The sequence below is a fragment of the Clinocottus analis genome, unplaced genomic scaffold (assembly GCF_023055335.1).
Source record: "Clinocottus analis isolate CAN_PGR_092001 unplaced genomic scaffold, fCliAna1.0.p SCAF_20, whole genome shotgun sequence".
Taxonomy (NCBI): Eukaryota; Metazoa; Chordata; class Actinopteri; order Perciformes; family Cottidae; genus Clinocottus; species Clinocottus analis.
Window position 1 is genome coordinate 512,096 of NW_027175932.1, and position 27,759 is coordinate 539,854.

Sequence of the window (27,759 nt, forward strand, 5' to 3'; positions counted from 1 at the left end):
AACTTATAATGCGGATTAATACATCAGTATAACAATTAGAATTTAACCAGAACGACGTTAAAGTCTGAGAAAGCAACATGCACCGACGTCACTGACACTCAGCCAATAGCAGAGAGGAGACAGCGCAGCCTTATTTGCATGCAGGGTGTTTAAGTAGTAGCAGCGTACCGCCTCCAGCTCACGCATTTCTGCCAACACCAGAACTGTAATCATGCCTGAGCCATCAAAGCCAGCGCCCAAGAAGGGATCCAAGAAAGCGGTGACTAAGACCGCCGCCAAGTCTGGCAAGAAGAGGCGCAAGTCCCGCAAGGAGAGCTACGCCATCTACGTGTACAAGGTGATGAAGCAGGTTCACCCCGACACCGGCATCTCCTCCAAGGCCATGGGCATCATGAACTGCTTCGTGAGCGACATCTTTGAGCGCATCGCCGGGGAGGCTTCCCGTCTGGCTCACTACAACAAGCGCTCCACCATCACGTCCAGGGAGATCCAGACCGCCGTCCGCCTCCTTCTGCCCGGTGAGCTGGCCAAGCACGCTGTGTCTGAAGGCACCAAGGCCGTGACCAAGTACACCAGCTCCAAGTAGACTGTCCCCTCCACCATCTTTCCAACCAACGGCTCTTTTAAGAGCCACGCACTTTATTCTGAAAGAGCCACAATCCTGCCATGTATTTACTAACTGTTATGTATTGTGTTATTGCACTAAAAACTCGTAGTAAACTGCTTAAACCAGAATGTATGACTTGGTGTGTGTGTGTGTGTGTGTATATATATATAGACTTTAAATGGCGTACAAAGGATTCACCATAACTTAGTACTGATACTACTCAGTCACATGTTTGTGGTGTAAGATATTGTAACGGGCATGTTATGGTTTCAATGTTTTTTAGTTACTGTTCGGGAGGTCAATGACTATCACATAAGCTGTGTTTCTGTTTAAGCTGTCACTTAAAGTAGCTCCCTATGAGCGTGCCTGTGATTGGCAGAGCGAGTAAGGGAGGCGGGGGGTGATTGGTGTGTGTTGCGGTCCGGAGGAGAGGACGGCAGACAGCGAACCTGAAGCTCGTTGCGAGGCTTTGAGTGTGTTTTCCTGTTTTGGCGTAGGCTGCGGCCAGCAGTAGCCTGTTCTGTGTTCTACAATAAAGCATCCAATGAGCCAGACAACGTCTCGCAACTTCCTGACGCAGGGTCGCTACAATATTAACATATGAACAAGTTCATAAACACCTGTATTAAAGTTGTATTGATTGATAAGACCTTTCTTGAAACCGTCACCAATTTTATGAACTATTTACAAAACCTAATCTTTAAGCACTATTTACAAAACCTGAATACTCTTGCAAATGAAACTTTGGTCTCAACAGTTTTATCTGTGCTCATAATCAACATTGCTCTAAAATAAACCAAGTGATCAGAATAATCTACACTATCAAGCAGTCAGTAAACAATACAATAAATAGAAAACACATTGTTCAAAACATAGTTCTCAGGGAGAAGTAGATTTTTAATCTCAAAACTAATTGCATATAAACGAAAACATGTTCCATTACTGTCGATCAAAACTGATCAGAAATTACTATTCTGCTTTTCTCTTTGCTAATTATTTGGTTCTTCCTCCTCCTTGTACCTCTATTGTTACAGTGCAGTACCCTGTGTACCTCTATTTCAACCAGAACGACGTTAAAGTCTGAGAAAGCAACATGCACCGACGTCACTGACACTCAGCCAATAGCAGAGAGGAAACAGCACAGCCTTATTTGCATGCAGGGTGTTTAAGTAGTAGCAGCGTACCGCCTTCACCTAACGCATTTCTGCCACCACCAGAACTGTAATCATGCCTGAGCCATCAAAGCCAGCGCCCAAGAAGGGATCCAAGAAAGCGGTGACCAAGACCGCCGCCAAGTCTGGCAAGAAGAGGCGCAAGTCCCGCAAGGAGAGCTACGCCATCTACGTGTACAAGGTGATGAAGCAGGTTCACCCCGACACCGGCATCTCCTCCAAGGCCATGGGCATCATGAACTGCTTCGTGAGCGACATCTTTGAGCGCATCGCCGGGGAGGCTTCCCGTCTGGCTCACTACAACAAGCGCTCCACCATCACGTCCAGGGAGATCCAGACCGCCGTCCGCCTCCTTCTGCCCGGTGAGCTGGCCAAGCACGCTGTGTCTGAAGGCACCAAGGCCGTGACCAAGTACACCAGCTCCAAGTAGACTGTCCCCTCTACCATCTTTCCAACCAACGGCTCTTTTAAGAGCCACACACTTTTTTCTGAAAGAGCCACACTCCTTTGCAGTGTTATGTTATATCTTAATCATGATGTGGCACTACATAAACCACTTTGTTTCATATTAAAATAAATATGCACATATGTTGCCTCTGCAGACAGAACTGCATAGTAGACTGGCCACGTTGTGCGGACCGGCAGTAAAAATGAATGCAGTCTTGAATTTGAAGAAAGAAAATAATCCTAAAGTGTATATGCAAAACATTGCACCTGAATACATCTAAAAGCTGTTGAGCAGCTGGACGTCTCTACAAAAAGCAGTTCATACCTATAGTGAACCATAAGTCTGAGTGTCTTTATGTGTAAAATATTCATGTCATAAATTTCACCATCAGTCACACCATGCTGGCTGTTCAGTCTACACAATTTAATACACAATGATTCACATTTGTCAATCTTTATGTAAATATTGATACACAGAGAAAACATTTCAGTATATTTATTCACGATTTCTTCACAAAGTTATTTCATTCATTATATAGTTATGTAATAATAGGAAAGTATTCAGCAGAATATTACACCTAATATAACAAAATACAGGAATGGTATACACATTCATTATATTACTCAAATTAATAGTAATACTGTAATTACTTTATATGAATTGCAATAGTAACAAAATATACAGATTACAAATCTGAATATGGTGTATTTAAACCGATAGTATCAGTATTGCACTGTAAATAATGGTGTTTAATTATTCTGAAATCTGACACAATTGGGAAAATCTTTTGTCTTTTGTAAACTCGAGGCATAAAGATTATTCACAGATTAACACACGGTCGTTTGTTTCTATTGTTAGACGAACTGTTGCCGCCCATTTGTCCTCAACTACGTCCGCAGGTGGTGTTTATATGGCGACGCTCTCTGCTTTCTCAGTATTTGGTTAACTAACCACACTCTGACAAGATGAGTGGACGCGGTAAAGGAGGCAAAGGACTCGGCAAAGGAGGCGCTAAGCGTCACAGGAAAGTTCTCCGTGATAACATCCAGGGCATCACCAAGCCCGCCATTCGCCGTCTGGCTCGCCGCGGCGGAGTGAAGCGTATCTCCGGTCTGATCTACGAGGAGACCCGCGGTGTGCTCAAGGTGTTCCTGGAGAACGTCATCCGTGACGCCGTCACCTACACCGAGCACGCCAAGAGGAAGACCGTCACCGCCATGGATGTGGTGTACGCTCTGAAGAGGCAGGGCCGCACCCTGTACGGCTTCGGGGGCTAAACACTGACCGACGACCACACGACACAACGGCTCTTTTAAGAGCCACCCACCCACTCTGAGAGCTATTTCCCATATATACCATTAGTTATATTAAGAACTAATTGAGTGTAATTCATTAAAAGAGGTGTTCTAAATACAGTAATCTTTATTCGAAAAGCCTCAGTCATGCGACGTGATTACCAGTCTTATCACAAAGTAGCACTAATCATACATAGACACACCTAAATGCTTATATGCACATTATAATTCCACACGACACTGTTTTTGAATGTAATATCAATCAAGTTGTATAAATATAATTTGCTTGTGATTTGCCTCGTGCATTTGACACGACATTAACCCACCGAGTTTATAAACTTGGAAATATTACATGTTTTTTATACCAATATTTTATGACTATTACGAATTATTCATCCCTCAAACCGAATTATAGGATACACATAATCAAGCTAAACTGAATAACTTATTTTTACTTAGTGATATAGCCTTATTGTAGTGCTTTAGACGGTGCAGCACGTGTTTGTCAGACCGGAACACAGCTCTCAGAGGCGGGTGTGTGGCTCTTAAAAGAGCCGTTGGGGTTCACTCGGGTCGGGTCAGTCTAAGCTCTCTCTCCGCGGATGCGGCGGGCTAGCTGGATGTCTTTGGGCATGATGGTGACCCTCTTGGCGTGGATCGCGCACAGGTTGGTGTCCTCGAACAGGCCGACCAGGTAAGCCTCGCTAGACTCCTGCAGCGCCATGACGGCGGAGCTCTGGAAGCGCAGGTCGGTCTTGAAGTCCTGAGCGATCTCCCTCACCAGGCGCTGGAAGGGCAGCTTGCGGATCAGCAGCTCGGTGGACTTCTGGTAGCGGCGGATCTCCCTCAGAGCCACGGTACCGGGCCTGTAACGGTGGGGCTTCTTCACTCCGCCGGTCGCCGGGGCGCTCTTACGGGCAGCTTTGGTCGCCAGCTGCTTCCTGGGAGCTTTTCCTCCGGTGGACTTACGGGCGGTCTGCTTGGTTCTGGCCATTGTTACTGGTCGTCTTTTTCTTATTACGAAAGAAAAGTAGTTTTTCTAAGCGACGACGTTTCCTTTATATATCCAGAGTCGGAGCAAAGGGAACGCTGATTGGTCCAAGTTAACCACGTGATAGCGCCACAGGAAGAGAACTTAAAACAAAGTTGAACTCTTTACTGACATTAGAGAATTCTTTTCTTGATGTATATATATATATATATATATATATATATATATATATATATATATATATATATATATATATATATATATATATATATATATATATATATATAAATAAAACACTAGGACGAGTCACGACCAAAGTTTAGGAAATACACTATTGCCCATTAAAAAAAAAAAAAAATGTTGGAAAATATATTTGAAAACGTAATCGTCGCGGAGTAGAGTGAAAATACATTTCTACGTTTTCCAATGCAGCCTGTATGGAAGCCCATTCCCGCCAGACCAAAAAAAAAATTAGAACAAAAAAAATTAAAAAATTAAGACGAAAAAAAAGAATTAGGACCAAAAAAAAAAAATAGGACCAAAAAAAAAAGATTGGACCAAAAAAAAAAATTTTTTTTTTGTTGACGAAAAAAACAACAAAAAAAAACATGTAAGCAATACGTTATTACATCACTTTGGTTTTACAATACCTTCATTTAAATGTAAATATGTATTGTCACATGATAGTCCAATCTTGTTTCAATTTACATATTCTTTTAATTGAACATTGCAAACATTGTTTTATATTCAAGTGCTCTTGTTATTTACTAAAAGATAACTTGGCAATGTCAACTCCCTGTAAGTCTGTTGATGGGTTACTTTAAAGTAAATAAATCATTCAATATATGTGTGGACTTTGCATTTTACTCAGTTCTTAAAAATAGCCAATGAAGTACAAATATTAGCTAAAATTATATTCAAGTTCTCATTTCTGTCCTGGAATGAAACATGATTTATTTATTTATTTTTTGCCTTTTTTTCAAGTCAACGGGAAAAAAAGACTAGGAAAAAAATAAGACAATTTTTTTTAGTCCTATTTTTTTTTGGTCCTAATTTTTGGTCTTAATTTTTATTTTTTGGGTCCTAATTTTTTTTTGTGTGTTTGGCGGGAATGGGCAACCCTAGCTTTGAGACGATATGATGTTGTCATTTCATTAGCTGACATGGTACTAGTGTACTACTTTGAAGTTTAGAATACTTCAAAGTAGTACACTTTGAAGTATTGTATACTTCTACTCCATGACAGGGTGGGAAATATTGTGGGACTATACATTTTACTTCCGTTGTTAGATTCAGAACAATAAAAATACATATATCATCAACCAATACATGAAAATGTATTCTGAGCTGCAGGTTAAAACGTTTGGTACTTTAAGTATATTTGATAATAATAATAATAATAATAATAATAATAATAATAATAATAATAATAATAATAATGTATAATATCTGGACAGTGTGGGAAATGTCAATATATAGAAAAGCATAGCAGTGAAAAATATACTTTAATTGCTATTCATTGTCGATAGTATGGAAACAAGATATTTCATTTTTGTTCGGCCTGCAACACTACAGATAAAGTCAGGAACAGACAACAAAAAAAGCAAAGAAACACGTGAGAGACGTGTTGATCACATGTTTTGATCCTTAGTAAAAACGTATATTTGTAAGTGTTACTTTTAAAGAACATTTAATGTGTATTAAACTAAATTAAATCATAGACATAAGTCCTGGGTCCCAAAAGGTATAACAACATTATATTCCCTGACAGAAAAGGACTTTCAACCCATAAAGAAAAAATATAGTCTTAAAAAATTATCTGATTTTTTTTTATAGATACTTTCATTTTGAACGTAACATCAGACATATATCAGACCTTGATGACCCAATACTTATAATGTTTCTACCAAAATTATTTCTAGAAATGAAAATGCATCAATTCCAATGTGTGGCAGGAATTTGCGTCTTCCTATCCGAATTATGTGTTTCTTTTGTTTTTGTTGTCTTTTGTTCAATTGAGGAGAGTGCATGCATGAACTGAAACAACAAAAACAAAGTTACCCAACTTTCAAAAACTGTGGATGCCATAAATGCTGCTACTATTTGGCCCCTTAGAAATCTCATTATGATTAAAATATGAGAGAATTCTATTATAAAACATTTTATTATTTCAACTATAAATAACTTGGAATATCGCCATAGTATTTTCAGTTTTGTTCAGCTCAAAACTGGCAGCTGAGAGCATTTAAAGCGTCACAAATATTTTAACATAGAAATGAATATGTAAACATGGTTGTATCATGAATTAAAAAAAATAAATAAACAATGAATAAATAAAGGACAGTGTGTTTCAGGAAGTGGAGAACTCAGCCTGTGGTCTATCCCAACAGGAGTGTGTTAGCGGACACCAGATGAACCTCTTTTTAATAAATACATAAGAACAAGAGTGGAGTTATTTTACTTTGGATCTCTGAACAAACATCTGTTCTCGCTGTCGAGTTCTTTTTCTCGGGGTTTTGATGTATTTTAAAGCATTTAGGAGAGAAATCACAAAGAAAAGACACTCAGCTGCGTTTCACACAGAAGATGATGGGAGATGTTTAAACGCTTTACAGACTAAATGCAAAAGCGCAATGATGTTTATTTCCCAAACAAGTGAAGATAAACTCCTTCTATATCAATTCGATTACATTTCAGGCTTTCTTTCCTCCTCTAGATATGTATTTTATACATTTAATGGCGAAGAGAAAACACAAGTGACTGAGTTTTCCCGCTGCCCCGGCGAGAGACAGGCTGGGTTGAGTCTCCACGGTTCTCATGGTGTGTTTAAGTTCCCCTCCTCGCAGAGAGTTTTCTATCAGTCATAACAGACGAGAGCAGAACAGCTGAATTATCACGATGGCAGAACTCGCTCCAGCCGCCGCACCGGCCACTCAGGTGAAATCCCCGAAGAAGAAAGCGCCCAGACCAGGCAAGAAGTCCGGGCCCGGTGCCAGCGAGCGCATCATGAAAGCGGTGACCGCATCCAAGAGCCGTAGTGGGGTCTCCTTTGTGGCCATGAAGAAGGACCTGGCCGCTGGTGGTTACGACGTGATCCAGAACAGCGCCCACGTTAAACGCGCTGTCAAGAAGCTGCTGGAAAAAGGAGACCTCGTACAGGTCAAGGGGACCGGGGCCAGTGGTTCCTTCAAAGCGGCCAAGGTCGCTGAGAAGCCCAAGAAGGTGGCGAAGAAGCCCGCCGCCAAAACTAAGAAGCCTGCAGCTAAGAAGATCGTCGCCGCCAAGAAGCCAAAAGCGGCCAAGACAACACCCAAGAAGGCGAAGAAGTCCGCGACACCCAAGAAAACATCTGTGAAGAAGATCACAAAGAGCCCGAAGAAGGTGGCCAAGAAGGCGGCTACACCGAAGAAAGTCACGAAGAAGGTTGTTAAACCTAAAGCTGCAAAACCAGCGAAGAAGACTGCAGCTAAAAAAACCGTGAAGAAGACTGCAGCCAAGAAACCAGCGAAGAAGTAAACTTGTTTCTCTCCACAACAACGGCTCTTTTAAGAGCCACCCAAATACACAAAAGAGCTCTTCGTTTTTTTTTACATAGTAATATTATTATATGCGTTGTGTATTTGTGAGTAAACAAGTCACAAGTTTGAACACCAACTATAAACAAACTATCAATATATCTGAATGTCTACTTATATTGGATTTAAATATAGATAATCACAATATTTATGACTTTCCAACTACAGAAACAGTCTAAAAGCATTAAAAAAACATACATGAAACTTTGATTTAACTAGTTCCTGTTTTAGGAAACTTGTCTCAGTACTTTAAGTACTCTCAATATATGAAGTACTCTAACTATGTATCTTATATTTCATTTAAAATAAACACAAACTAGTACTTTGTTTTAAAACTATTTGGATTTATTTGTCATATAAAAAATACATTAGATGACAATAACACTATCCTACAATGATTAAGTTCAAACTCATAAGTTTAAAACACTGAGACTCTTAAATTACCCATTTAAATATAAATATTCATGAAGTACACATTCAAGGTACTTTTTATGTAATTATTCTTCATACTCCTCTAACAACACAATGTTACTCCATTTGTTTGTATCATTTATTCCAATAATGTCCTTTTTCTTGAAGAGTATTTGTAAAGTACTTGTACTGAAGTAAAGTATCGCAGTACTTTCTGTATTTACATCCAACACTACTTTTTTCTAGACTAAGACGTGAATGTGTTCAATACAAGTTCAAAATCACTTAAATGTAATGGTATTCATGTACAAAACATATTTCATCATCTCCTTAAAATGTCCTTTATTATAATGATTTCATTACTTCAGTGTGTTTTTTAATAAATCTGTATCACGTACAAACTGGTTGTATGTACATACATACACGTTTAAAGTCGTGTTTTATTGAGGTTTTGTGTTTATTTTGACCTAAAACGTCTCATTGTATAAATCGCATGCAGAGCGGGAGTCTTCAACTGACACGGTGACGTCGTCTTCTCTGATTGGATGATCGTACTGCTGTACCGGACCAATGAGCGACTAGGTGCTCCTTTATAATCTGAGCTTCACCGTCAGCGCGCTACCTTCTCTCTTAACCTGAACAAAATAGTTACCGTGAATCATGTCTGGAAGAGGTAAAACCGGCGGCAAGACCAGAGCGAAGGCCAAGACCAGGTCCTCCAGAGCCGGGCTCCAGTTCCCCGTGGGCCGTGTCCACAGACACTTGAGGAAGGGTAACTACGCCCAGCGTGTCGGCGCCGGAGCTCCGGTGTACCTGGCGGCGGTGCTGGAGTACCTGACCGCTGAGATCCTGGAGCTGGCCGGGAACGCTGCCCGCGACAACAAGAAGACCAGGATCATCCCCCGTCACCTGCAGCTGGCCGTCCGCAACGACGAGGAGCTCAACAAGCTGCTGGGCGGCGTGACCATCGCTCAGGGCGGCGTGCTGCCCAACATCCAGGCGGTGCTGCTGCCCAAGAAGACCGAGAAGGCCACCAAGAAGTAGAGGCCCTACTCTCATCACCCAACGGCTCTTTTAAGAGCCACCCACCACTCTCAAAGAGAAACTTCCTGTTTTTATTGTATGCATCAATGATTCACATTGCAACACACACAAGCTTTATTATTCACTATTTAACATTATTACATCTATGGGTAAATTCTCCTGTTTTAATGGCCTAAACTAAGTGAACCTGGTCAACAGAGGCTAAAATCAGTTTGAAACCTGTATTCTCTTTAAACCTGTATTTCTCTTTCTGCTGTTCAGCCTGTCCACATGGGGGCGCTGTTCCCCAACAAGTTGAAGCAGCGGATGAAGGCCATGAAAACCTGTTTAAGTAGCTTCACGAAAAAGAGTCTTAAAGTTCTCTTCTGTCTGGAGCCTCAAGTCCTACACTACAAGCTGCTCTGACAGTGTGGAGAAGAGTGCAGTGTTGAAGTTGCGTTGTTGTGTCAAAGCCATGGCGCATCACAGATTGCTCCCCCATAATGCAAAAGTTATCGTGAACTCCCCGCAAAAGCATGAACGTCTGACTGCTCATCACATGCAATCCAGTAATAATCAGGTGTTTTTAGCTTAAAGTTAGCTTACAAGTCTAGATGTTTCTGGTCCTACTGTGTCCTTCTGGAAATTTACAAGGCTTTCCCTCTCAACTTCACTGGACTGGGGGGCCTTCTTGACCTCTTGGCCCAGCTCTCCTCTAATGGGCTTTGGCTCTTGGTAAAGTGCCAGAATATGTTTAAATAACTAGGATTTAAGCTGAATGGGTCTCTTTAGTGGACTAGTAACTAGAATAACTGTTCAGAACTATATTAGTGGTAGTACTTATCTTTTTACAACCATGAATACGCTATTCATGCAGATATATATATATATATATATATATATATATATATATATATATATATATATATATATATATATATATATATATATATATATATATATATATATATTTTACTGGTTACTGGTAACCAGTAATATAACCAGAACAAGTAATCACTGATTGCAGATGTTTCTGGCCTTCCTCTGGTCAGGGAGGATAACTCCCACAATCATCTGTGCGGTTCTGACGACACCAACCAGGTCTCTGGTTCTTTATGTTGAATATCATTAACCAGAAACAGAATTATTATTGCAAGAAGAGGCACCAAAAACACAAAAGAAGGTTTTAGTGCTTCACGGAAACAAACATTATTATGTGGTACATTTGTCAACAGTTGCTGCTTAAAAGTCTTCACATTTCTTAATTATTAAACATTCATGAAAACACAAATTAATCCTGGATTTACTTCTAAGAACTCAGCTAAACAATGCAATTGTATTAATGAGGAAACTAAGATTTAATTGAAGAGGAAACCAAAAGTCAGATGACAGGTGTCATTTTGTAATTAATTGATAAACAAACAATTTATATGAGTATTGTGATGTATTTATTTTAATATTACTACAACGTCACACAGTGTCTTGTTAAAAAATAAAACAGCCAATAATGTAGGTGTACCTGTTTTGTTTTTTTAAGTACCATCTGTGATATATTAAATATATGAGATTTAGATAAATGTAGATAATGTCGGTAACAAAGTGTGAAGTTTTTATTTATTTTGTATCATAAACGGGCGGCTCAAACGCTATAGGGTCCTTAAGAAAAATGCGGGCGGGCTGAGGGGTGTGTCTTCAAATACGTCCGCAGGTGGGAATTAAATACCGACGCTCTCTGCTTCCTCAGCATTAGTTCATCCAACTAAACTCTGACAAGATGAGTGGACGCGGTAAAGGAGGCAAAGGACTCGGCAAAGGCGGCGCTAAGCGTCACAGGAAAGTTCTCCGTGATAACATCCAGGGCATCACCAAGCCCGCCATTCGCCGTCTGGCTCGCCGCGGCGGAGTGAAGCGTATCTCCGGTCTGATCTACGAGGAGACCCGCGGTGTGCTCAAGGTGTTCCTGGAGAACGTCATCCGTGACGCCGTCACCTACACCGAGCACGCCAAGAGGAAGACCGTCACCGCCATGGATGTGGTGTACGCTCTGAAGAGGCAGGGCCGCACCCTGTACGGCTTCGGAGGCTAAACACTGACCGACGACCACACGACACAACGGCTCTTTTAAGAGCCACCCACCCACTCTGAGAGCTTCTGTCCTGATGATTAATTTCAGTAACAAGACAAAATAAAATATATACTTCTGTATGTCTGAAGTACAAATTGCATAACAATGATTGGCTTCTCTTTTTATCTTATCTAACAGTTATAACTGATAAAACTAAAATGTAACTAATAGTTCAATATGAAATCCTGATTCCTTAGAATGTATAATATACCTTAATCCCGACCTTTAAAAAACAAAGTATGATATTTGTGAAAGTTTTTAAATGTTCAATTAAAATACACAATTTGGTTTAATCATTGAGATTCATTTCCGCGTTTTATACAACAACTTGTAACACTGGATTCAAGATAAAATAAATCCTTTAGTCCCTCTGTGGGGAAATTACAGGATAACAGTAGCACTGCTCAAGTAAACTCATAAGATAAAATGAACCAATATAATGTAAATATTCAGAACAAATACAATTTCTTGAAGAAAGCAAAACGACAAAAGGCTGTTAGTAACTCATAAAATGCTTCTTTAAGGAATTCATATTTTATTATCTCAATATTGAACTACTAAATAAAGTTTGATTTAAAAACATAATTTATAAATACAAATATTACTTTTGCAGAATTCGTATCCAGCCGTTGAAGTTAACCATTTACATAATTCATTCGTGTTAACTTAGTGCTTTAGATGGTGCAGCACGTGTTTGTCAGACCGGAACACAGCTCTCAGAGGCGGGTGTGTGGCTCTTAAAAGAGCCGTTGGGGTTCACTGGGGTCGGGTCAGTCTAAGCTCGCTCCCCGCGGATGCGGCGGGCCAGCTGGATGTCTTTGGGCATGATGGTGACCCTCTTGGCGTGGATGGCGCACAGGTTGGTGTCCTCGAACAGGCCGACCAGGTAAGCCTCGCTAGACTCCTGCAGCGCCATGACGGCGGAGCTCTGGAAGCGCAGGTCGGTCTTGAAGTCCTGAGCGATCTCCCTCACCAGGCGCTGGAAGGGCAGCTTGCGGATCAGCAGCTCGGTGGACTTCTGGTAGCGGCGGATCTCCCTCAGAGCCACGGTACCGGGCCTGTAACGGTGGGGCTTCTTCACTCCGCCGGTCGCCGGGGCGCTCTTACGGGCAGCTTTGGTTGCCAGCTGCTTCCTGGGAGCTTTTCCTCCGGTGGATTTACGGGCAGTCTGCTTGGTTCTGGCCATTGTTACTGGTCGTCTTTTTCTTATTACGAAAGAAAGAAAAGTGGTTGTGTATGTCAAAGCGCCGCTATCTCATTTATATAGCTAGAGCAGGAGCCAAGGCGATGGTGATTGGTTCAATGTGTGCACGTGATTATGCAACTCAGCTATTGGATAAAATACATTTGAAACTTCAACAGTCCCGCTCATTGGTCTATTGTGGTACCTTGCAAATAATACAATGCAAATACAAGTACTCAATATTTAATACAAAAATAAACAACTTCCATATTGTCAAAGAACAAGCAAAACAAATGCTGTACATAAATACTTTAGAAGTATAATGGACTGTGTATATCACTGAAAAACAAGATAGCATATACATGTGCAGGCTTTATTTCAAAGTAAGAGTTAATTGAAATTTGTGTGAGGTTCCTAAATATTATGTAAATTAAATATTGTTGTACCTCAACAAGTAATTCAAAGTCAGAGAGATGTTACACTGCAGAAGTGTGAATTTTGTCATATATTTTAGTTTTCTCCACAATCAGAATCATATACTTTAAACACTGAACTTCAATTTTAAATGACTTTCAAGCCTATATTAACTTGTACATGAGTCTTTAATCCTGGAACGAGTACCTGCCGACCTGCAAGTGTATTATTCTCACACACACACACACACAATATATATATATGTGTATGTATGTATGTATGTATGTATGTATGTATGTATGTATGTATGTATGTATGTATGTATGTATGTATGTATGTATGTATATATATATATATATATATGTATGTATGTATGTATGTATGTATGTATGTATGTATGTATATATATATATATATATATATATATATATATATATATATATATATATATACATACATACATACATACATACATACATACATACATACACACACACATTATATATATATATATATATATATATATATATATATATATATATATATATATATATATATATATATATATATATATATATATATATTACATAACAATACATTACATGTCATTTAGCTGACGATTTTGTCCAAAGCGACTTACAATAAGTGCATTTAACCGTGAGTACGGTTCTCAAGAGAGAACAATTTATTCAACAAAGTCAAACTACAAAGTTCTATCAGCATCTAAGTGCTGCTAAAGTGCTGCTGCTACTGTCTTTATTCAAGGTGCAGTCAAAAGAGATGAGGTTTTACTTTGCGGTGGAAGATGTAAACACTTCCTGCTGTCAATGACGTCAATGAGGAGCTCGTTCCACCATCGAGGAGCCAGGAAGCAAACAGTCGATGCTTTGTTGAGTGTTTAGTTGTTTTGTTCGCAGTGACATTTTTACTTTCCTCTCTTATATTGTGTTTTATTTTGCAATGGTGTCGGTAGTGTTTCTTTTACACTTAATAATTGTAATTCCATCGTTCATATATTTTAATATTGTATTTTTACTGTTTGCTTTTTTTTTTTTTGATGTAATCAATGAAAGTATTTTTGACAGGAATGTCCATTTGGTTAAAAAAAAAGTTTGATCTCATCTTATTTGACCGTGATGTTCTATTCTAATTATATTGGTTAAAACTCTCTCACTAAACACGCTAAACATATTAAAAAACGTATTATGATTCAAAACCTGAGCAGACTTTTCATAACGCATCACTTTCCATTCCAACTTTGTCACTGAAAAACACTAAGGCGTGTCGGCACCATTACGACATGTCTATTCTGGTGTTCATGAAGATATAATTAATTATTCAGGAAAATGGCAAACAACATGCATACTGACAATAAATACTCAGATTTATTACAGAAAACAATGGTTTAAACGTATATTAGTATATAATATAAGAAGTTACGTAATAAGCCATGCCAATATAACTATACAATTATACATGTGGTACATATGTGATTTATTTGCTCAGACCTGTGAACAAAAAAGGATTTTAATTCAGTATGTCTTTAATTATTTATTCTAGTAAAGTGTATTTATTATTTTTATCAAAAGTAGCAATTTCAAAGAAACAATAAAGGAAATATAATGAAATCATAATATTGCTTCTACTGACACTCTCTTGTACATACATCATATTCATATTACTAATGTATTTCTTCTGATACACTTGTATTTTTGTCTTTATTATATTGTCATCTTTTCTAGTTTAGTTATTTTACCAAATTTATCAAACTGTTTTTGATATTATTTTCTATTTTGCACTGTTGCTATTGCTCTGTTGTTTTGGATTATTATGTTTACATGTTTGCTTGTTTATATTATAATCTTTGATTCCTCTCTGGCACAATCATTTCTTCCATGATTCCAATATTTCCATTTTCTCTTCTCCTGAATATCTCTCTCTGGTAGTCTTCTCTGTCCACTCTGTAAATAGCTTCACGTGTACTCTTCCACACTATTCTGCAGTGCTAAAGGTTGTACAATCACAGTAAGTTAATATTGTTTGAATTGAAATTTAAAAATGTTGTGCTTTGCATTATGTTGTTTGTAATAAACTATCCACTATTTTCCGAAATGAAAAATATTTCCTTTTCCTTCCATTTGAACATCCATCGCAGTCAGATGGTTTGCACTGCAGCTCGTCTTTTAACAGAATTTGACTTGAACTACAGATGAAAGCCCAAATGAGAATTTGCCATTTTGTCATAAAAAAAACTGTAAATTTGAATAGAAATCATACAAAATAATAAGTAATCCTTGGGACAAAATCAAAAGGAAAACGAAAGTATATTCATAAGTGGATAACACCAATTTCTATTAAGTGAGTTATGTACTAATTTAAAACCATTTAAATCACGACTACTGTTTGGCGAGATTGTATTATGCCAAAAAAATGATGTTTAAGTTTTTTCTAATATTGTTTTCATACAGATTGAGAGTGCTTAACTGCCATATTTTAAATTACTAAACCATATTATGATGGAATATAATTGACATCAGCCATGAAAATCAAAACATTGAGAGTCTTTGTGGGGCTTATTATAAATAAATAATGCTCCAGAGTTCATGTCAGCTTGTATGTCTAAAAGGAAATTATAAGTAAGAACATTTGTGTTCTGGTTGTGTTATCCAACACATTTTATTTTGTAAATAAATAAATAAACAATGAATAAATAAAGGACAGTGTGTTTCAGGAAGTGGAGAATTCAGCCTGTGGTCTATCCCAACAGGAGTGTGTTAGCAGACACCAGATGAACCTCTTTTTAATAAATACATAAGAACAAGAGTGGAGTTATTTTACTTTGGATCTCTGAACAAACATCTGTTCTCGCTGTCGAGTTCTTTTTCTCGGGGTTTTGATGTATTTTAAAGCATTTAGGAGAGAAATCACAAAGAAAAGACACTCAGCTGCGTTTCACACAGAAGATGATGGGAGATGTATAAACGCTTTACAGACTAAATGCAGAAGCGCAATGATGTTTATTTCCCAAACAAGTGAAGATAAACTCCTTCTATATCAATTCGATTACATTTCAGGCTTTCTTTCCTCCTCTAGATATGTATTTTATACATTTAATGGCGAAGAGAAAACACAAGTGACTGAGTTTTCCCGCTGCCCCGGCAAGAGACAGGCTGGGTTGAGTCTCCACGGTTCTCATGGTGTGTTTAAGTTCCCCTCCTCGCAGAGAGTTTTCTATCAGTCATAAGAGACGAGAACAGAACAGCTGAATTATCACGATGGCAGAACTCGCTCCAGCCGCCGCACCGGCCACTCAGGTGAAATCCCCGAAGAAGAAAGCGCCCAGGCCAGGCAAGAAGCCCGGTCCCAACGCCGGCGAGCTAATCATGAAAGCGGTGACCGCATCTAAGAGCCGTAAGGGGATGTCCTATGTGGCCATGAAGAAGGACCTGGCCGCTTGTGGTTATGACGTGGAGCAAAAAAACAACCTCGTTAAACGCACCGTCAAGAGGTTGCTGGAAAAAGGAGACCTCGTACAGGTCAAGGGAACCGGGGCCAGTGGTTCCTTCAAAGCGGCCAAGGTCGCTGAGAAGCCCAAGAAGGTGGCGAAGAAGCCCGCTGCCAAACCTAAAAAGCCTGCAGCGAAAAAGGTCACTGCCGCCAAGAAATCCCCCGTGGCAGCAAAGAAGCCAAAAGCAGCCAAGACAACACCCAAGAAGGCAAAGAAGCCCGCGACACCTAAGAAAACTTCTGTGAAGAAGATCACAAAGAGCCCGAAGAAGGTGGCCAAGAAGGCGGCTACACCTAAGAAAGTCACGAAGAAGGTTGTTAAACCTAAAGCTGCAAAACCAGCGAAGAAGACTGCAGCTAAAAAAACCGTGAAGAAGACTGCAGCCAAGAAACCAGCGAAGAAGTAAACTTGTTTCTCTCCACAACAACGGCTCTTTTAAGAGCCACCCAAATACACAAAAGAGCTCTTCGTTTGTTTTTTTTACATAGTAATATTATTATATGCGTTGTGTATTTGTGATGACATGTAAACAAGTCACAAAGTTTGAACACGGACTGTGAAACTATGAATATAGTAAATATGACATTTATCTAAATGTCTACTTATATTGGATTTTCCTGATGCACACAGTGGGACATTTGCAGCAGATAACGGTAAAAGTTCACACATAACAATCTATTTAAATATAGATAATCACAATATGTATGACTTTCCAACTAGAGAAACAGTCTAAATGGCATCAATAACATACATGAAAGTCTGATTTAACTAGTTCCTGTTTTAGGAAACTTCTCTCAGTACTTTGAATACTTAAATACATACATACTAAAATAAACACAAGAGTACTTTATTTCAAAACTACTTGGATTTATGTGTCATATAAAAAATTGTCCAATGGATGAAAATGACATAATCCTTTAATGATTAAGTATATATATATATATATATATATATATATATATATATATATATATATATATATATATATATATATGAAGTACACGTTTAAGGTACTCTAACCCTAAGTTTTTATGTCATACTACTCTAACACATAATGGTACTGCATTTATTGTATCCCTTTAATCACTTTCACCACTAAGATTTTTAAAAACTTGTGATTGTTTTTCTCAATAATTTCAATTAATAATGAATTATAAAGTTAAACATGAGCTCAAGTTCAAACGACTACAACAATACAATCCTGCTTTTATTTAATAATGTATTCCTAATTATAGTAACACACATTTCCAATGATGTCCTTTTACTTGAAGAGTATTTTTTAAAGTACTTGTACTGAAGTACAGTTTTGCGGTACTTCCTGTGTTTATATCCAACACTAGACTGAGACGTGAATGTGTTCAATACGAGTTCAAAATCACTTAAATGTAATTTAATTAATGTTAAAAACATACGTTATCATTGCATCTCCTTAAAATGTGCTTTATTATAATGATTTCATTACTTCAGTGTGTTTTTTAATAAATCTGTATCACGTACAAACTGGTTGTATGTACATACATACACGTTTAAAGTCGTGTTTTATTGAGGTTTTGTGTTTATTTTGACCTAAAACGTCTCATTGTATAAATCGCATGCAGAGCGGGAGTCTTCAACTGACACGGTGACGTCGTCTTCTCTGATTGGATGATCGTACTGCTGTACCGGACCAATGAGCGACTAGGTGCTCCTTTATAATCTGAGCTTCACCGTCAGCGCGCTATCTTCTCTCTTAACCGGAACAAAATAGTTACCGTGAATCATGTCTGGAAGAGGTAAAACCGGCGGCAAGACCAGAGCGAAGGCCAAGACCAGGTCCTCTAGGGCCGGGCTCCAGTTCCCCGTGGGCCGTGTCCACAGACACTTGAGGAAGGGTAACTACGCCCAGCGTGTCGGTGCCGGAGCTCCGGTGTACCTGGCGGCGGTGCTGGAGTACCTGACCGCTGAGATCCTGGAGCTGGCCGGGAACGCTGCCCGCGACAACAAGAAGACCAGGATCATCCCCCGTCACCTGCAGCTGGCCGTCCGCAACGATGAGGAGCTCAACAAGCTGCTGGGCGGCGTGACCATCGCTCAGGGCGGCGTTCTGCCCAACATCCAGGCAGTGCTGCTGCCCAAGAAGACCGAGAAGGCCACCAAGAAGTAGAGGCCCTACTCTCATCACCCAACGGCTCTTTTAAGAGCCACCCACTACTTTCAAAGAGATACTTCCTTTTTTTTTTTTATAAAGCTATAGTTGTATTTAAAATATTTTACCTTTCACAAAACACACTTTAACTATCGTTTTAATTACTAGTAATCTTGGTGCTTTAAAAAATAACATTAAATCACCCTCTTTTAACCAACGAAGTCAAACTAAAAGTAGACTTCATAGAGGATGATGAACTATTTGATATTGGCCTTATTCAAACCAAATGACCAGTTGGATGAGGGGTGTCAACTTTTTTTGAACTTAGGCACAAACAAAATATGAGTCGGCTGCTCACGAGAGGAAAGGTATATCGCAAAATTAATCGATTCTTTAAAATGTATATTAAAAAAATTATCAACTTTAACTGATTACAATTGTTATTTATTTGGGTTTATTAACACAAGAATACTGTGTAATATACTGCCTTGTGGCCTGAAGGAAGCTGCAGGTCAAAGGTCAGTCTGTTGGTTGAGATGGAAGAACATTGCAGACATGCTGTCGACCATTTGTGTTTTTAATCAGCTTTTGTTCAAAGTCAACAGATAAAATGTTTGCTCACATGTATGTTCAGCTTAACAGACTTATGTATTTAGTGTGGCGCCATCAGGAAACTTTTCCAAGCCTTGTGTTAGGTAGAGAAAGAAGCTGATGCTGATTTTTCAGAGAATCGTCTCACTCTTCCACTTATTAAAAAAGGTCAACAGGTGAAGTTGAAATGAATTGATAACAAACAAATATGAGTATAATAATGTATTGTACTTTAACATCACACAGTATCTTGTTAAATTACAACAACCAATAATTTAGGTGTATTTAGAGTATACTAAAAAAGTACAAAATGTAATATTAAATATTTGAGAATCAGACCATGTTGGTGACAAGAAAGGAACATGAGAAGCAAATACAAGACGTGTGAAGTTTTTTTTTCTATCATAACCGGAAATGCTGCGGAACACATGCTCAAGGAATTCTAAAAAAAGAGGAGGCAAGAGATGTATGTTATGTTTGTCCTCAACTACGTCCGCAGGTAGTGTTTATATAACGGCGCTCTCCCCGTCCTCACCATTAGTTCACCCAACTAGACTCTAACAATATGAGCGGACGCGGTAAAGGAGGCAAAGGACTCGGCAAAGGAGGCGCTAAGCGTCACAGGAAAGTTCTCCGTGATAACATCCAGGGCATCACCAAGCCCGCCATTCGCCGTCTGGCTCGCCGCGGCGGAGTGAAGCGTATCTCTGGTCTGATCTACGAGGAGACCCGCGGTGTGCTCAAGGTGTTCCTGGAGAACGTCATCCGTGACGCCGTCACCTACACCGAGCACGCCAAGAGGAAGACCGTCACCGCCATGGATGTGGTGTACGCTCTGAAGAGGCAGGGCCGCACCCTGTACGGCTTCGGGGGCTAAACACTGACCGACGACCACACGACGCAACGGCTCTTTTAAGAGCCACCCACCCACTCTGAGAGCTCCTGTCCTGACTTTCTGCAAGCATTAATTTAATTGGTCAATGATACAAATACTTCATCTACATGTTAAGAATAAGTCTTCAACACATCAGTTTCTAAGGTTTAACTTTTAGGCCAAACTAAATATTTATATTGTATAGATTGCCAATGTTAGCCATTTTAAACTACTGAAGTAAAATCGTTTTGTACTTTATAACCCAGATGTTTGCTTGAATTTTTATGTAGATCAATTGTTAATGAGTATTTGTTTTAGGACGGGTAGGAAGTACTAAATGTTTTTGTGCTGTTTTGTCTCATTATTTTGTTTTATTGTCTGTTTAATTATCATCAGTTATTTTAATACATGAACCTTACCAAATATGTTGAATATAAAATACGAATAATGAGCCCTGGTTCTGTCCCCATGTACTATTCTAAATTATACAATAACACTCACAGTTTATACTTCAGACATTAAATGCTGTGACTAATCACACTATTTTATGCAACTCTATATTTTATGGGAAGATTTAATTAAAAAAAACATCCACACCTCAAAGATACACTGCATTTTATTCTACTACGTTGTGCACACAGACATGTACACACGTGTGTGACGGAGCGGACCGAGACTTCCGCATAGTTACTCTGTGACACAGGTATATCAGCCAATAAAAGAGAGGAGACAGCGCAGCCTTATTTGCATGCAGGGTGTTTAAGTAGTAGCAGCGTACCTCCTCCAGCTCACGCATTTCTGCCAACACCAGAACTGTAATCATGCCTGAGCCATCAAAGCCAGCGCCCAAGAAGGGATCCAAGAAAGCGGTGACCAAGACCGCCGCCAAGTCTGGCAAGAAGAGGCGCAAGTCCCGCAAGGAGAGCTACGCCATCTACGTGTACAAGGTGATGAAGCAGGTTCACCCCGACACCGGCATCTCCTCCAAGGCCATGGGCATCATGAACTGCTTCGTGAGCGACATCTTTGAGCGCATCGCCGGGGAGGCCTCCCGTCTGGCTCACTACAACAAGCGCTCCACCATCACGTCCAGGGAGATCCAGACCGCCGTCCGCCTCCTTCTGCCCGGTGAGCTGGCCAAGCACGCTGTGTCTGAAGGCACCAAGGCCGTGACCAAGTACACCAGCTCCAAGTAGACTGTCCCCTCCACCATCTTTCCAACCAACGGCTCTTTTAAGAGCCACGCACTTTCTTCTGAAAGAGCCACAATCCTGCCATGTATTTACTAACTGTTATGTATTGTGTTATTGCACTAAACATGTAGTAAAGAGCTTACATGAGAGAATGTATAAAGCATTTGCCTTAACTTTCTGATACTCCATTACATGTTTCTGGTCTAAGATATCAACATGACCGTTAACCAATATGTATCAAAGTTCTCTAGATTGCAAAGACCCTTCTTGAAACGGTCACCAATTTTCTAAAAAATCACTACAACACCTCATCTTTAAGCACTATTTACAAAACCTGAATACTCTTGCAAATGACACTTTGGTCTCAACAGTTTTCTGTGCTCATAATAAACATTACTCTAAAATAAAAGTGATCAAGATAATCTACACTCAGTCTGTAAACAATACAATAAATACAAAACGCATTGTTCAAAACTTATAGTTCTCAGGGGGAAGATTTTTAATCTCAAAACTAATTTCACATGAACGAAAACCTGTTCTATTAGTCGTTCAAAACTGATGAAAAATTACTACTCTGCTTTTCTCTTTGCTAATTCTTTGGTTCTTCCTCCTCCTTGTACCTTTTATTGTTACAGTACTGGGCCCTGCATCTCACAAATGTGTCCTTTGTCTCTGATTCTGTAGTTATTGTTCTTTATTGGCATGAACCTGCAACAAGTCAACATCTATTGAGCAGTCAGTATAGAAAGCACCATGTTCAAGGCTGTACAATGTGTTTATTGCACATTATACAGCCTATAATGCACTATAGGCCTACTACGGTATACAATACTACAGTAAAAGAGACAAAAATCCACCACCTGTTTGCTCTCTAAACTGGCTTAATATATTGGTTGTGTCACATCATTTGATACAAGTGAAATTAATTTTGAGTGATTGGGTGTAATCAATGACATGTGTTCTCTATTTGTATTTGATTGTTGCTACTTGTGCTTACCAGTATGGATGACATGTGCATTAGAGTGCAGCATGTGTTTTAAGACTGAGAATGTGTTTAGAGTTTTGCTGAAAAGTCTAAGTGAGATCTGGAAATTGTAATTTACAATGTGAAATAGTTTAAGGTATTGACAACAGACTACATAATTAGCTAAATTAGTTCAGGCAACTGAGAACTTTGTTCAGCCAATGGCTTTTAGTGTTTTAGCGACTGAGAAAAACTTAAAATATGTGTAATATAACTTATAATGCCGGGTAAAACCTCAATATACGAATTAAAATTCAATCAGAACAACGTTAAAGCCTGAGAAAGCAACATGCACCGACGTCACTGACACTCAGCCAATAGCAGAGAGGAGACAGAGCAGCCTTATTTGCATGCAGGGTGTTTAAGTAGTAGCAGCGTACCGCCTCCAGCTCACGCATTTCTGCCAACACCAGAACTGTAATCATGCCTGAGCCATCAAAGCCAGCGCCCAAGAAGGGATCCAAGAAAGCGGTGACCAAGACCGCCGCCAAGTCTGGCAAGAAGAGGCGCAAGTCCCGCAAGGAGAGCTACGCCATCTACGTGTACAAGGTGATGAAGCAGGTTCACCCCGACACCGGCATCTCCTCCAAGGCCATGGGCATCATGAACTGCTTCGTGAGCGACATCTTTGAGCGCATCGCCGGGGAGGCCTCCCGTCTGGCTCACTACAACAAGCGCTCCACCATCACGTCCAGGGAGATCCAGACCGCCGTCCGCCTCCTTCTGCCCGGTGAGCTGGCGAAGCACGCTGTGTCTGAAGGCACCAAGGCCGTGACCAAGTACACCAGCTCAAAGTAGACTGTCCCCTCCACCATCTTTCCAACCAACGGCTCTTTTAAGAGCCACGCACTTTATTCTGAAAGAGCCACAATCCTGCCATGTATTTCATGAACAACTGTGTAGATTGTGCACTAGTAATATATGGTTAACTAACCCCAGGTGTTCTCTCATTCGAAGTTAAACACTAATTACATTACATGACACGTCATACATGAAAGCAGGTCAAACTGCCATATAAGGAAATTTGTAATTGTATTATAAAAACATGTGCAACGGAGTTAAAAACACTTCCTATTTTCAATGTGTCTTATTTTTGTTTGTTATTCAACAATCTTGTAGTGTTTATGAATTTTATTTTTGAAAAGTTGAGTGTTTCCGGCACCTCTTAGGCTTCCGTAGTTCCGTCTTTCACAAAAGTGAGTTACCGTTGAAGATGTAGGGAGAATGTCACTGTTCTGTTATTTATTCTTTTGACCGTTTGTTGGTGGTGGTCACTGATGCGCTGGCTGTGTCCAGCTGTCGTTAATAGTTTGGGCGGTAGAAGTGCGTGTTTTGTGGGTGTTTTTATCTGGTGCCATTTGTACTGTATATCGGCTGCCTTGTGCCTGTGTGTTTAGGAGGTTCAGGTGCGGAGGCAGACTGGAAGGAAATGTGTCTTCTGCAGAAAAATGAAGTGCTGGAAAAATTCAAATTGAGCCGACGTCTTCTGTGCTCTGAACAAAGTCCGTTACGGCACAGAAACAGGGTTACGTCAATGTTCATATCACAAATGCAAATTATATTTTTACACCTTAGTGAGTGAATTATACAACATTAGAGAGAAAGCAGTTTTAATTGACACTTTTATAGTTTCAACCAGTCAAGTAAAGTATTAGTTCACTTCAGGTTGGTATATATGGGAAATAGCTCTCAGAGTGGGTGGGTGGCTCTTAAAAGAGCCGTTGTGTCGTGTGGTCGTCGGTCAGTGTTTAGCCCCCGAAGCCGTACAGGGTGCGGCCCTGCCTCTTCAGAGCGTACACCACATCCATGGCGGTGACGGTCTTCCTCTTGGCGTGCTCGGTGTAGGTGACGGCGTCACGGATGACGTTCTCCAGGAACACCTTGAGCACACCGCGGGTCTCCTCGTAGATCAGACCAGAGATACGCTTCACTCCGCCGCGGCGAGCCAGACGGCGAATGGCGGGCTTGGTGATGCCCTGGATGTTATCACGGAGAACTTTCCTGTGGCGCTTAGCGCCTCCTTTGCCGAGTCCTTTGCCTCCTTTACCGCGTCCACTCATCTTGTCAGAGTTTGGGTTCTGTTGAAGATGAACTAATGAATGGAGAGCGTCGGTATTTAAAGCCAGTTTGCGGACGTAGTTGACGACACACAGAAATCTCAGCCCGCCTTTTCTCAGGATCCATTGATCAAGCGAGAGTGTGTGAACCACTGCATTTCCGGTTTTGATAAAAAAAAAAAAAATCTTTCAAAATAAAAAAACAGTTATTATACTTGCCTCTATTTTACTACCATTGTCACCAACATGATATATTTTTTTGTCCATTTCTCAAATATTTAAAATCACATCTTATTTACATAAATTATGTACATATTAAGTTAATTACTTATCTATGCAAATTCACTTTTTATCCTGATTCGGTTGCAAATAATAACCCAAACAGTAGGATTATTACACATTATTTACCTGAAATATATTTTACTCACTAAGTAACCATTTTATTTTATTAATTTCATTCCATACGATTGGGCTCAAACATTTAGAAAACTTACACGTTGGACAATTTATGAACAAAATCTGGTAAAAAATAAAAAATGCGCTCAATGTGCAGTTATTAGTTGCAGTTTTTTTTAATGTTTAATTCATGACTTCTGTGCATTTAAGATTGTTTATTTTAAATTCCCATTAATTTTTCTTGCAGAAACAAAGTGCACTTTACTTAATCTTTAATTCAGCATTAGACTCTACAAAAGAGTTTTTCTGCAAGTAAAGTGTATTAATTTTTTTTTACAAATTTCACCCTTTTTTTATTAGTTATAGATATTTTGCTTTTTGAGCACAGAAATTAACCGAACTTACAAAGTGTTAAATATCTTCAAACAGGAAGTTTCTCTTTGAGAGTGGTGGGTGGCTCTTAAAAGAGCCGTTGGGTGATGAGAGCAGGGCCTCTACTTCTTGGCAGCCTTCTCGGTCTTCTTGGGCAGCAGCACCGCCTGGATGTTGGGCAGCACGCCGCCCTGAGCGATGGTCACGCCGCCCAGCAGCTTGTTGAGCTCCTCGTCGTTGCGGACGGCCAGCTGCAGGTGACGGGGGATGATCCTGGTCTTCTTGTTGTCGCGGGCAGCGTTCCCGGCCAGTTCCAGGATCTCAGCGGTCAGGTACTCCAGCACCGCCGCCAGGTACACCGGAGCTCCGGCGCCGACACGCTGGGCGTAGTTACCCTTCCTCAAGTGTCTGTGGACACGGCCCACGGGGAACTGGAGCCCGGCCCTGGAGGACCTGGTCTTAGCCTTCGCTCTGGCCTTTCCGGCACCTGTCTTACCTCTTCCTGACATGATTAGTTCAGATTTTTTTTCGGGAATAAACATTGTCCACTCACATCCCTGTTTTTATAGGCGCTATCGGCTCCTACCCCGCGCGCTCATTGGTGAGATGGCGCGTCAGTGCGTCCGTCCAATCAGAAATGACATGAAAGATACAGTAGAGATTAGACGACTTCCGCTTGCAGTTGATGATGTTTACAAAATAAAACGTCACAGCAGGAAAATTAAGTACAAATGTTAAAGTAAATCAAATCAAATAGGGAGAAGTGTAAATAGAAACGTTCAAAACAATATTATATATATTATAAAATAAAATGAGAGGATTTGTTTCGGAGAACATACAAATGAAAATATACATATATTGCTTCAATATGGATTTTTATTTGTAGTAATGTTAGAGCATACTATTTTTATTTGTTTATCACTGGTGTTTATTTATTTTTCATTCCAATCTGGCTGCATGTTTGTATAAAATTAGTCTAATAAATCAGTAGATTCTTCAACAACAACATAAGATTCAACCAATCTCTTTCTTTCAGGGTTTTTAAATTATAAACAACCCCCCAAAAAATTAGATTTCAGTGATTTTCAACTCATAGGATGTGTCACAACTCTTGATATTTTCATTACTTTTTAAGGCATACATTGATCTTCTTCTCAGATATTAACTGGCCATAAACAAGCTTTTTTATTCTGCTTCTCATATTTCTATGGGTTTTTTTCAGGAACACATAAGGTAAAAATGTACACATACTATATATATATAAATATATATATATATACATACATACAGTTTGTATGTAAATATATTTAGATAAATAAGTAGAATAGTTATAAAGTACATTTCCCTTAAAGTGCCTACACAATAATACCATTTTATAAGAATACTAATATTGCCAGACTCTTTCTTTTAGTATCATAATTTGTATTTTAATTTTAGTATAATTTTTGTTGACAAATAAAGAACTTGGGTAAACTTTTTCAAAAATTCAGAGGAGAGTAAATATTAGAATGAAGTAGAGTGATGGGCCCTGAGAGGTCAGATAGAGTACAATAAAGTAGAGTAAAGTCAATTACAATAGAGTATAGTGGAGTAGAATAGAATAGAAGTATAGTGATGGAGTGTCAGAGGTCAGAGAGTAGAGTAGAATAGAATAGACTGGAGTAAACTCAAGTAGAGTAGAATAGAATACAATAGAGAAAAGTAGAGTGATGGATCTTCATAGGTGATATTAGAGTATAATAGAGTAGAGTGGATTATACTAATGTAGAGTAGAATACAATAGAGTACAATAGAGTAAAGTAGAGTGATGGAGCCTCAGAGGTCAGAGGCGACAGGCATCCCAGCATCCTTGCTGATTGGCGAAGAGATGACGGCCATCTTGGATTGTAGCGGGGAAGAAAGATTGATGCGGTAAGCTCCTTGTTTTATTCCTTTAATGTATTTTCTCTCCAAACACCCGCCGAACCCGCTTTTAAACAGAACTCCGGCTGGCGGAGGAGTCCATGACGGAACCAGCCCACGGGGGGGGGGAAGCCGGAGGACACGACTTCCGACCCGGCAGTCTGCTTCCGTTGCTTTTTGTTGTTGTTTGTGGGGGAAACTAGGCCCAAACCCGAACACATCACCCCTTCCCGTCGGTCCCCGGTCCCCGGTTCCCGTGTCTGCTTCACCCGCATCCTAACTGCCGTCCCCGGTCCGCCAGAGCCCGTTACAATCGGACACAACCGGCTCCGTTAGCGGCGATCTGGCGTTGCATTTAGCCGACTAGCTTAGCTAGAGTAGTAAGGATTAGCTTGCGTGCTAACGTCTTCCATGTATTCTTATGGAGTTATGCGCTAGCTTACGTGCACTGCTCTGCTAGCATTTAGCTTCTT

At 39.8% G+C, this 27,759-nt stretch overlaps 14 protein-coding genes and 1 pseudogene across 16 annotated transcripts in view; 11 read left to right on the forward strand and 4 right to left on the reverse strand.

The window, feature by feature from the left end:
• Positions 1–196: 196 nt before the first annotated feature.
• On the forward strand, positions 197–735 carry LOC137791452 (histone H2B). Its single transcript, XM_068586414.1, has one exon. The coding sequence runs from the start codon at positions 212–214 to the stop codon at positions 584–586; it is 375 nt and encodes a 124-aa protein (XP_068442515.1). The 5' UTR covers positions 197–211; the 3' UTR covers positions 587–735.
• Positions 736–1,819: 1,084 nt separating this feature from the next.
• Positions 1,820–2,338, forward strand: LOC137791458 (histone H2B). The gene has a single exon (XM_068586423.1). It carries the CDS (start codon positions 1,835–1,837, stop codon positions 2,207–2,209), a length of 375 nt encoding a protein of 124 aa, XP_068442524.1. The 5' UTR covers positions 1,820–1,834; the 3' UTR covers positions 2,210–2,338.
• An 841-nt stretch (positions 2,339–3,179) lies between these two features.
• Positions 3,180–3,603, forward strand: LOC137791451 (histone H4). The gene has a single exon (XM_068586413.1). It carries the CDS (start codon positions 3,193–3,195, stop codon positions 3,502–3,504), a length of 312 nt encoding a protein of 103 aa, XP_068442514.1. The 5' UTR covers positions 3,180–3,192; the 3' UTR covers positions 3,505–3,603.
• Positions 3,604–3,954: 351 nt separating this feature from the next.
• On the reverse strand, positions 3,955–4,532 carry LOC137791450 (histone H3). The gene has a single exon (XM_068586412.1). The coding sequence runs from the start codon at positions 4,514–4,516 to the stop codon at positions 4,106–4,108; it is 411 nt and encodes a 136-aa protein (XP_068442513.1). The 5' UTR covers positions 4,517–4,532; the 3' UTR covers positions 3,955–4,105.
• Positions 4,533–7,386: 2,854 nt separating this feature from the next.
• Positions 7,387–8,103, forward strand: LOC137791474 (histone H1-like). Its single transcript, XM_068586448.1, has one exon. It carries the CDS (start codon positions 7,412–7,414, stop codon positions 8,027–8,029), a length of 618 nt encoding a protein of 205 aa, XP_068442549.1. The 5' UTR covers positions 7,387–7,411; the 3' UTR covers positions 8,030–8,103.
• Positions 8,104–9,139: 1,036 nt separating this feature from the next.
• On the forward strand, positions 9,140–19,220 carry LOC137791407 (uncharacterized; annotated as a pseudogene).
• Positions 11,282–11,753, forward strand: LOC137791694 (histone H4). Its single transcript, XM_068586817.1, has one exon. The coding sequence runs from the start codon at positions 11,297–11,299 to the stop codon at positions 11,606–11,608; it is 312 nt and encodes a 103-aa protein (XP_068442918.1). The 5' UTR covers positions 11,282–11,296; the 3' UTR covers positions 11,609–11,753.
• On the reverse strand, positions 12,277–12,859 carry LOC137791604 (histone H3). Its single transcript, XM_068586678.1, has one exon. It carries the CDS (start codon positions 12,831–12,833, stop codon positions 12,423–12,425), a length of 411 nt encoding a protein of 136 aa, XP_068442779.1. The 5' UTR covers positions 12,834–12,859; the 3' UTR covers positions 12,277–12,422.
• On the forward strand, positions 16,499–17,220 carry LOC137791493 (histone H1-like). The gene has a single exon (XM_068586480.1). It carries the CDS (start codon positions 16,520–16,522, stop codon positions 17,156–17,158), a length of 639 nt encoding a protein of 212 aa, XP_068442581.1. The 5' UTR covers positions 16,499–16,519; the 3' UTR covers positions 17,159–17,220.
• Positions 19,221–20,005: 785 nt separating the features above from the next.
• On the forward strand, positions 20,006–20,836 carry LOC137791698 (histone H4). The gene has a single exon (XM_068586822.1). The coding sequence runs from the start codon at positions 20,034–20,036 to the stop codon at positions 20,343–20,345; it is 312 nt and encodes a 103-aa protein (XP_068442923.1). The 5' UTR covers positions 20,006–20,033; the 3' UTR covers positions 20,346–20,836.
• Positions 20,837–21,116: 280 nt separating this feature from the next.
• LOC137791453 (histone H2B) lies at positions 21,117–21,695 on the forward strand. The gene has a single exon (XM_068586415.1). The coding sequence runs from the start codon at positions 21,164–21,166 to the stop codon at positions 21,536–21,538; it is 375 nt and encodes a 124-aa protein (XP_068442516.1). The 5' UTR covers positions 21,117–21,163; the 3' UTR covers positions 21,539–21,695.
• A 1,269-nt stretch (positions 21,696–22,964) lies between these two features.
• On the forward strand, positions 22,965–23,640 carry LOC137791766 (histone H2B). The gene has a single exon (XM_068586913.1). It carries the CDS (start codon positions 22,983–22,985, stop codon positions 23,355–23,357), a length of 375 nt encoding a protein of 124 aa, XP_068443014.1. The 5' UTR covers positions 22,965–22,982; the 3' UTR covers positions 23,358–23,640.
• Positions 23,641–24,152: 512 nt separating this feature from the next.
• Positions 24,153–24,637, reverse strand: LOC137791767 (histone H4). The gene has a single exon (XM_068586914.1). The coding sequence runs from the start codon at positions 24,617–24,619 to the stop codon at positions 24,308–24,310; it is 312 nt and encodes a 103-aa protein (XP_068443015.1). The 5' UTR covers positions 24,620–24,637; the 3' UTR covers positions 24,153–24,307.
• A 659-nt stretch (positions 24,638–25,296) lies between these two features.
• On the reverse strand, positions 25,297–25,902 carry LOC137791454 (histone H2A-like). Its single transcript, XM_068586416.1, has one exon. The coding sequence runs from the start codon at positions 25,891–25,893 to the stop codon at positions 25,507–25,509; it is 387 nt and encodes a 128-aa protein (XP_068442517.1). The 5' UTR covers positions 25,894–25,902; the 3' UTR covers positions 25,297–25,506.
• Positions 25,903–27,216: 1,314 nt separating this feature from the next.
• Positions 27,217–27,759, forward strand: part of LOC137791585 (CCR4-NOT transcription complex subunit 2-like) — a 6,771-nt gene continuing 6,228 nt past the window's right edge. For 2 of the 3 annotated variants that reach the window (XM_068586636.1, XM_068586639.1), the window contains exon 1: positions 27,217–27,295. The gene's annotated coding sequence lies outside the window, so the exon portion shown is untranslated. Of the gene's footprint in view, positions 27,296–27,418 lie in introns of those variants that run through there. The other variant, XM_068586638.1, reaches the window with a different exon arrangement.

Excerpts from the sequence above, each read along its gene's own strand:
- LOC137791458 (XM_068586423.1), top strand. The coding sequence starts at position 1,835 with ATGCCTGAGCCATCAAAGCCAGCGCCCAAGAAGGGATCCAAGAAAGCG.
- LOC137791766 (XM_068586913.1), top strand. The coding sequence starts at position 22,983 with ATGCCTGAGCCATCAAAGCCAGCGCCCAAGAAGGGATCCAAGAAAGCG.
- LOC137791451 (XM_068586413.1), top strand. The coding sequence starts at position 3,193 with ATGAGTGGACGCGGTAAAGGAGGCAAAGGACTCGGCAAAGGAGGCGCT.
- LOC137791474 (XM_068586448.1), top strand. The coding sequence starts at position 7,412 with ATGGCAGAACTCGCTCCAGCCGCCGCACCGGCCACTCAGGTGAAATCC.
- LOC137791454 (XM_068586416.1), bottom strand. The coding sequence starts at position 25,893 with ATGTCAGGAAGAGGTAAGACAGGTGCCGGAAAGGCCAGAGCGAAGGCT.
- LOC137791767 (XM_068586914.1), bottom strand. The coding sequence starts at position 24,619 with ATGAGTGGACGCGGTAAAGGAGGCAAAGGACTCGGCAAAGGAGGCGCT.
- LOC137791604 (XM_068586678.1), bottom strand. The coding sequence starts at position 12,833 with ATGGCCAGAACCAAGCAGACTGCCCGTAAATCCACCGGAGGAAAAGCT.
- LOC137791694 (XM_068586817.1), top strand. The coding sequence starts at position 11,297 with ATGAGTGGACGCGGTAAAGGAGGCAAAGGACTCGGCAAAGGCGGCGCT.
- LOC137791698 (XM_068586822.1), top strand. The coding sequence starts at position 20,034 with ATGAGCGGACGCGGTAAAGGAGGCAAAGGACTCGGCAAAGGAGGCGCT.
- LOC137791452 (XM_068586414.1), top strand. The coding sequence starts at position 212 with ATGCCTGAGCCATCAAAGCCAGCGCCCAAGAAGGGATCCAAGAAAGCG.
- LOC137791453 (XM_068586415.1), top strand. The coding sequence starts at position 21,164 with ATGCCTGAGCCATCAAAGCCAGCGCCCAAGAAGGGATCCAAGAAAGCG.
- LOC137791450 (XM_068586412.1), bottom strand. The coding sequence starts at position 4,516 with ATGGCCAGAACCAAGCAGACCGCCCGTAAGTCCACCGGAGGAAAAGCT.
- LOC137791493 (XM_068586480.1), top strand. The coding sequence starts at position 16,520 with ATGGCAGAACTCGCTCCAGCCGCCGCACCGGCCACTCAGGTGAAATCC.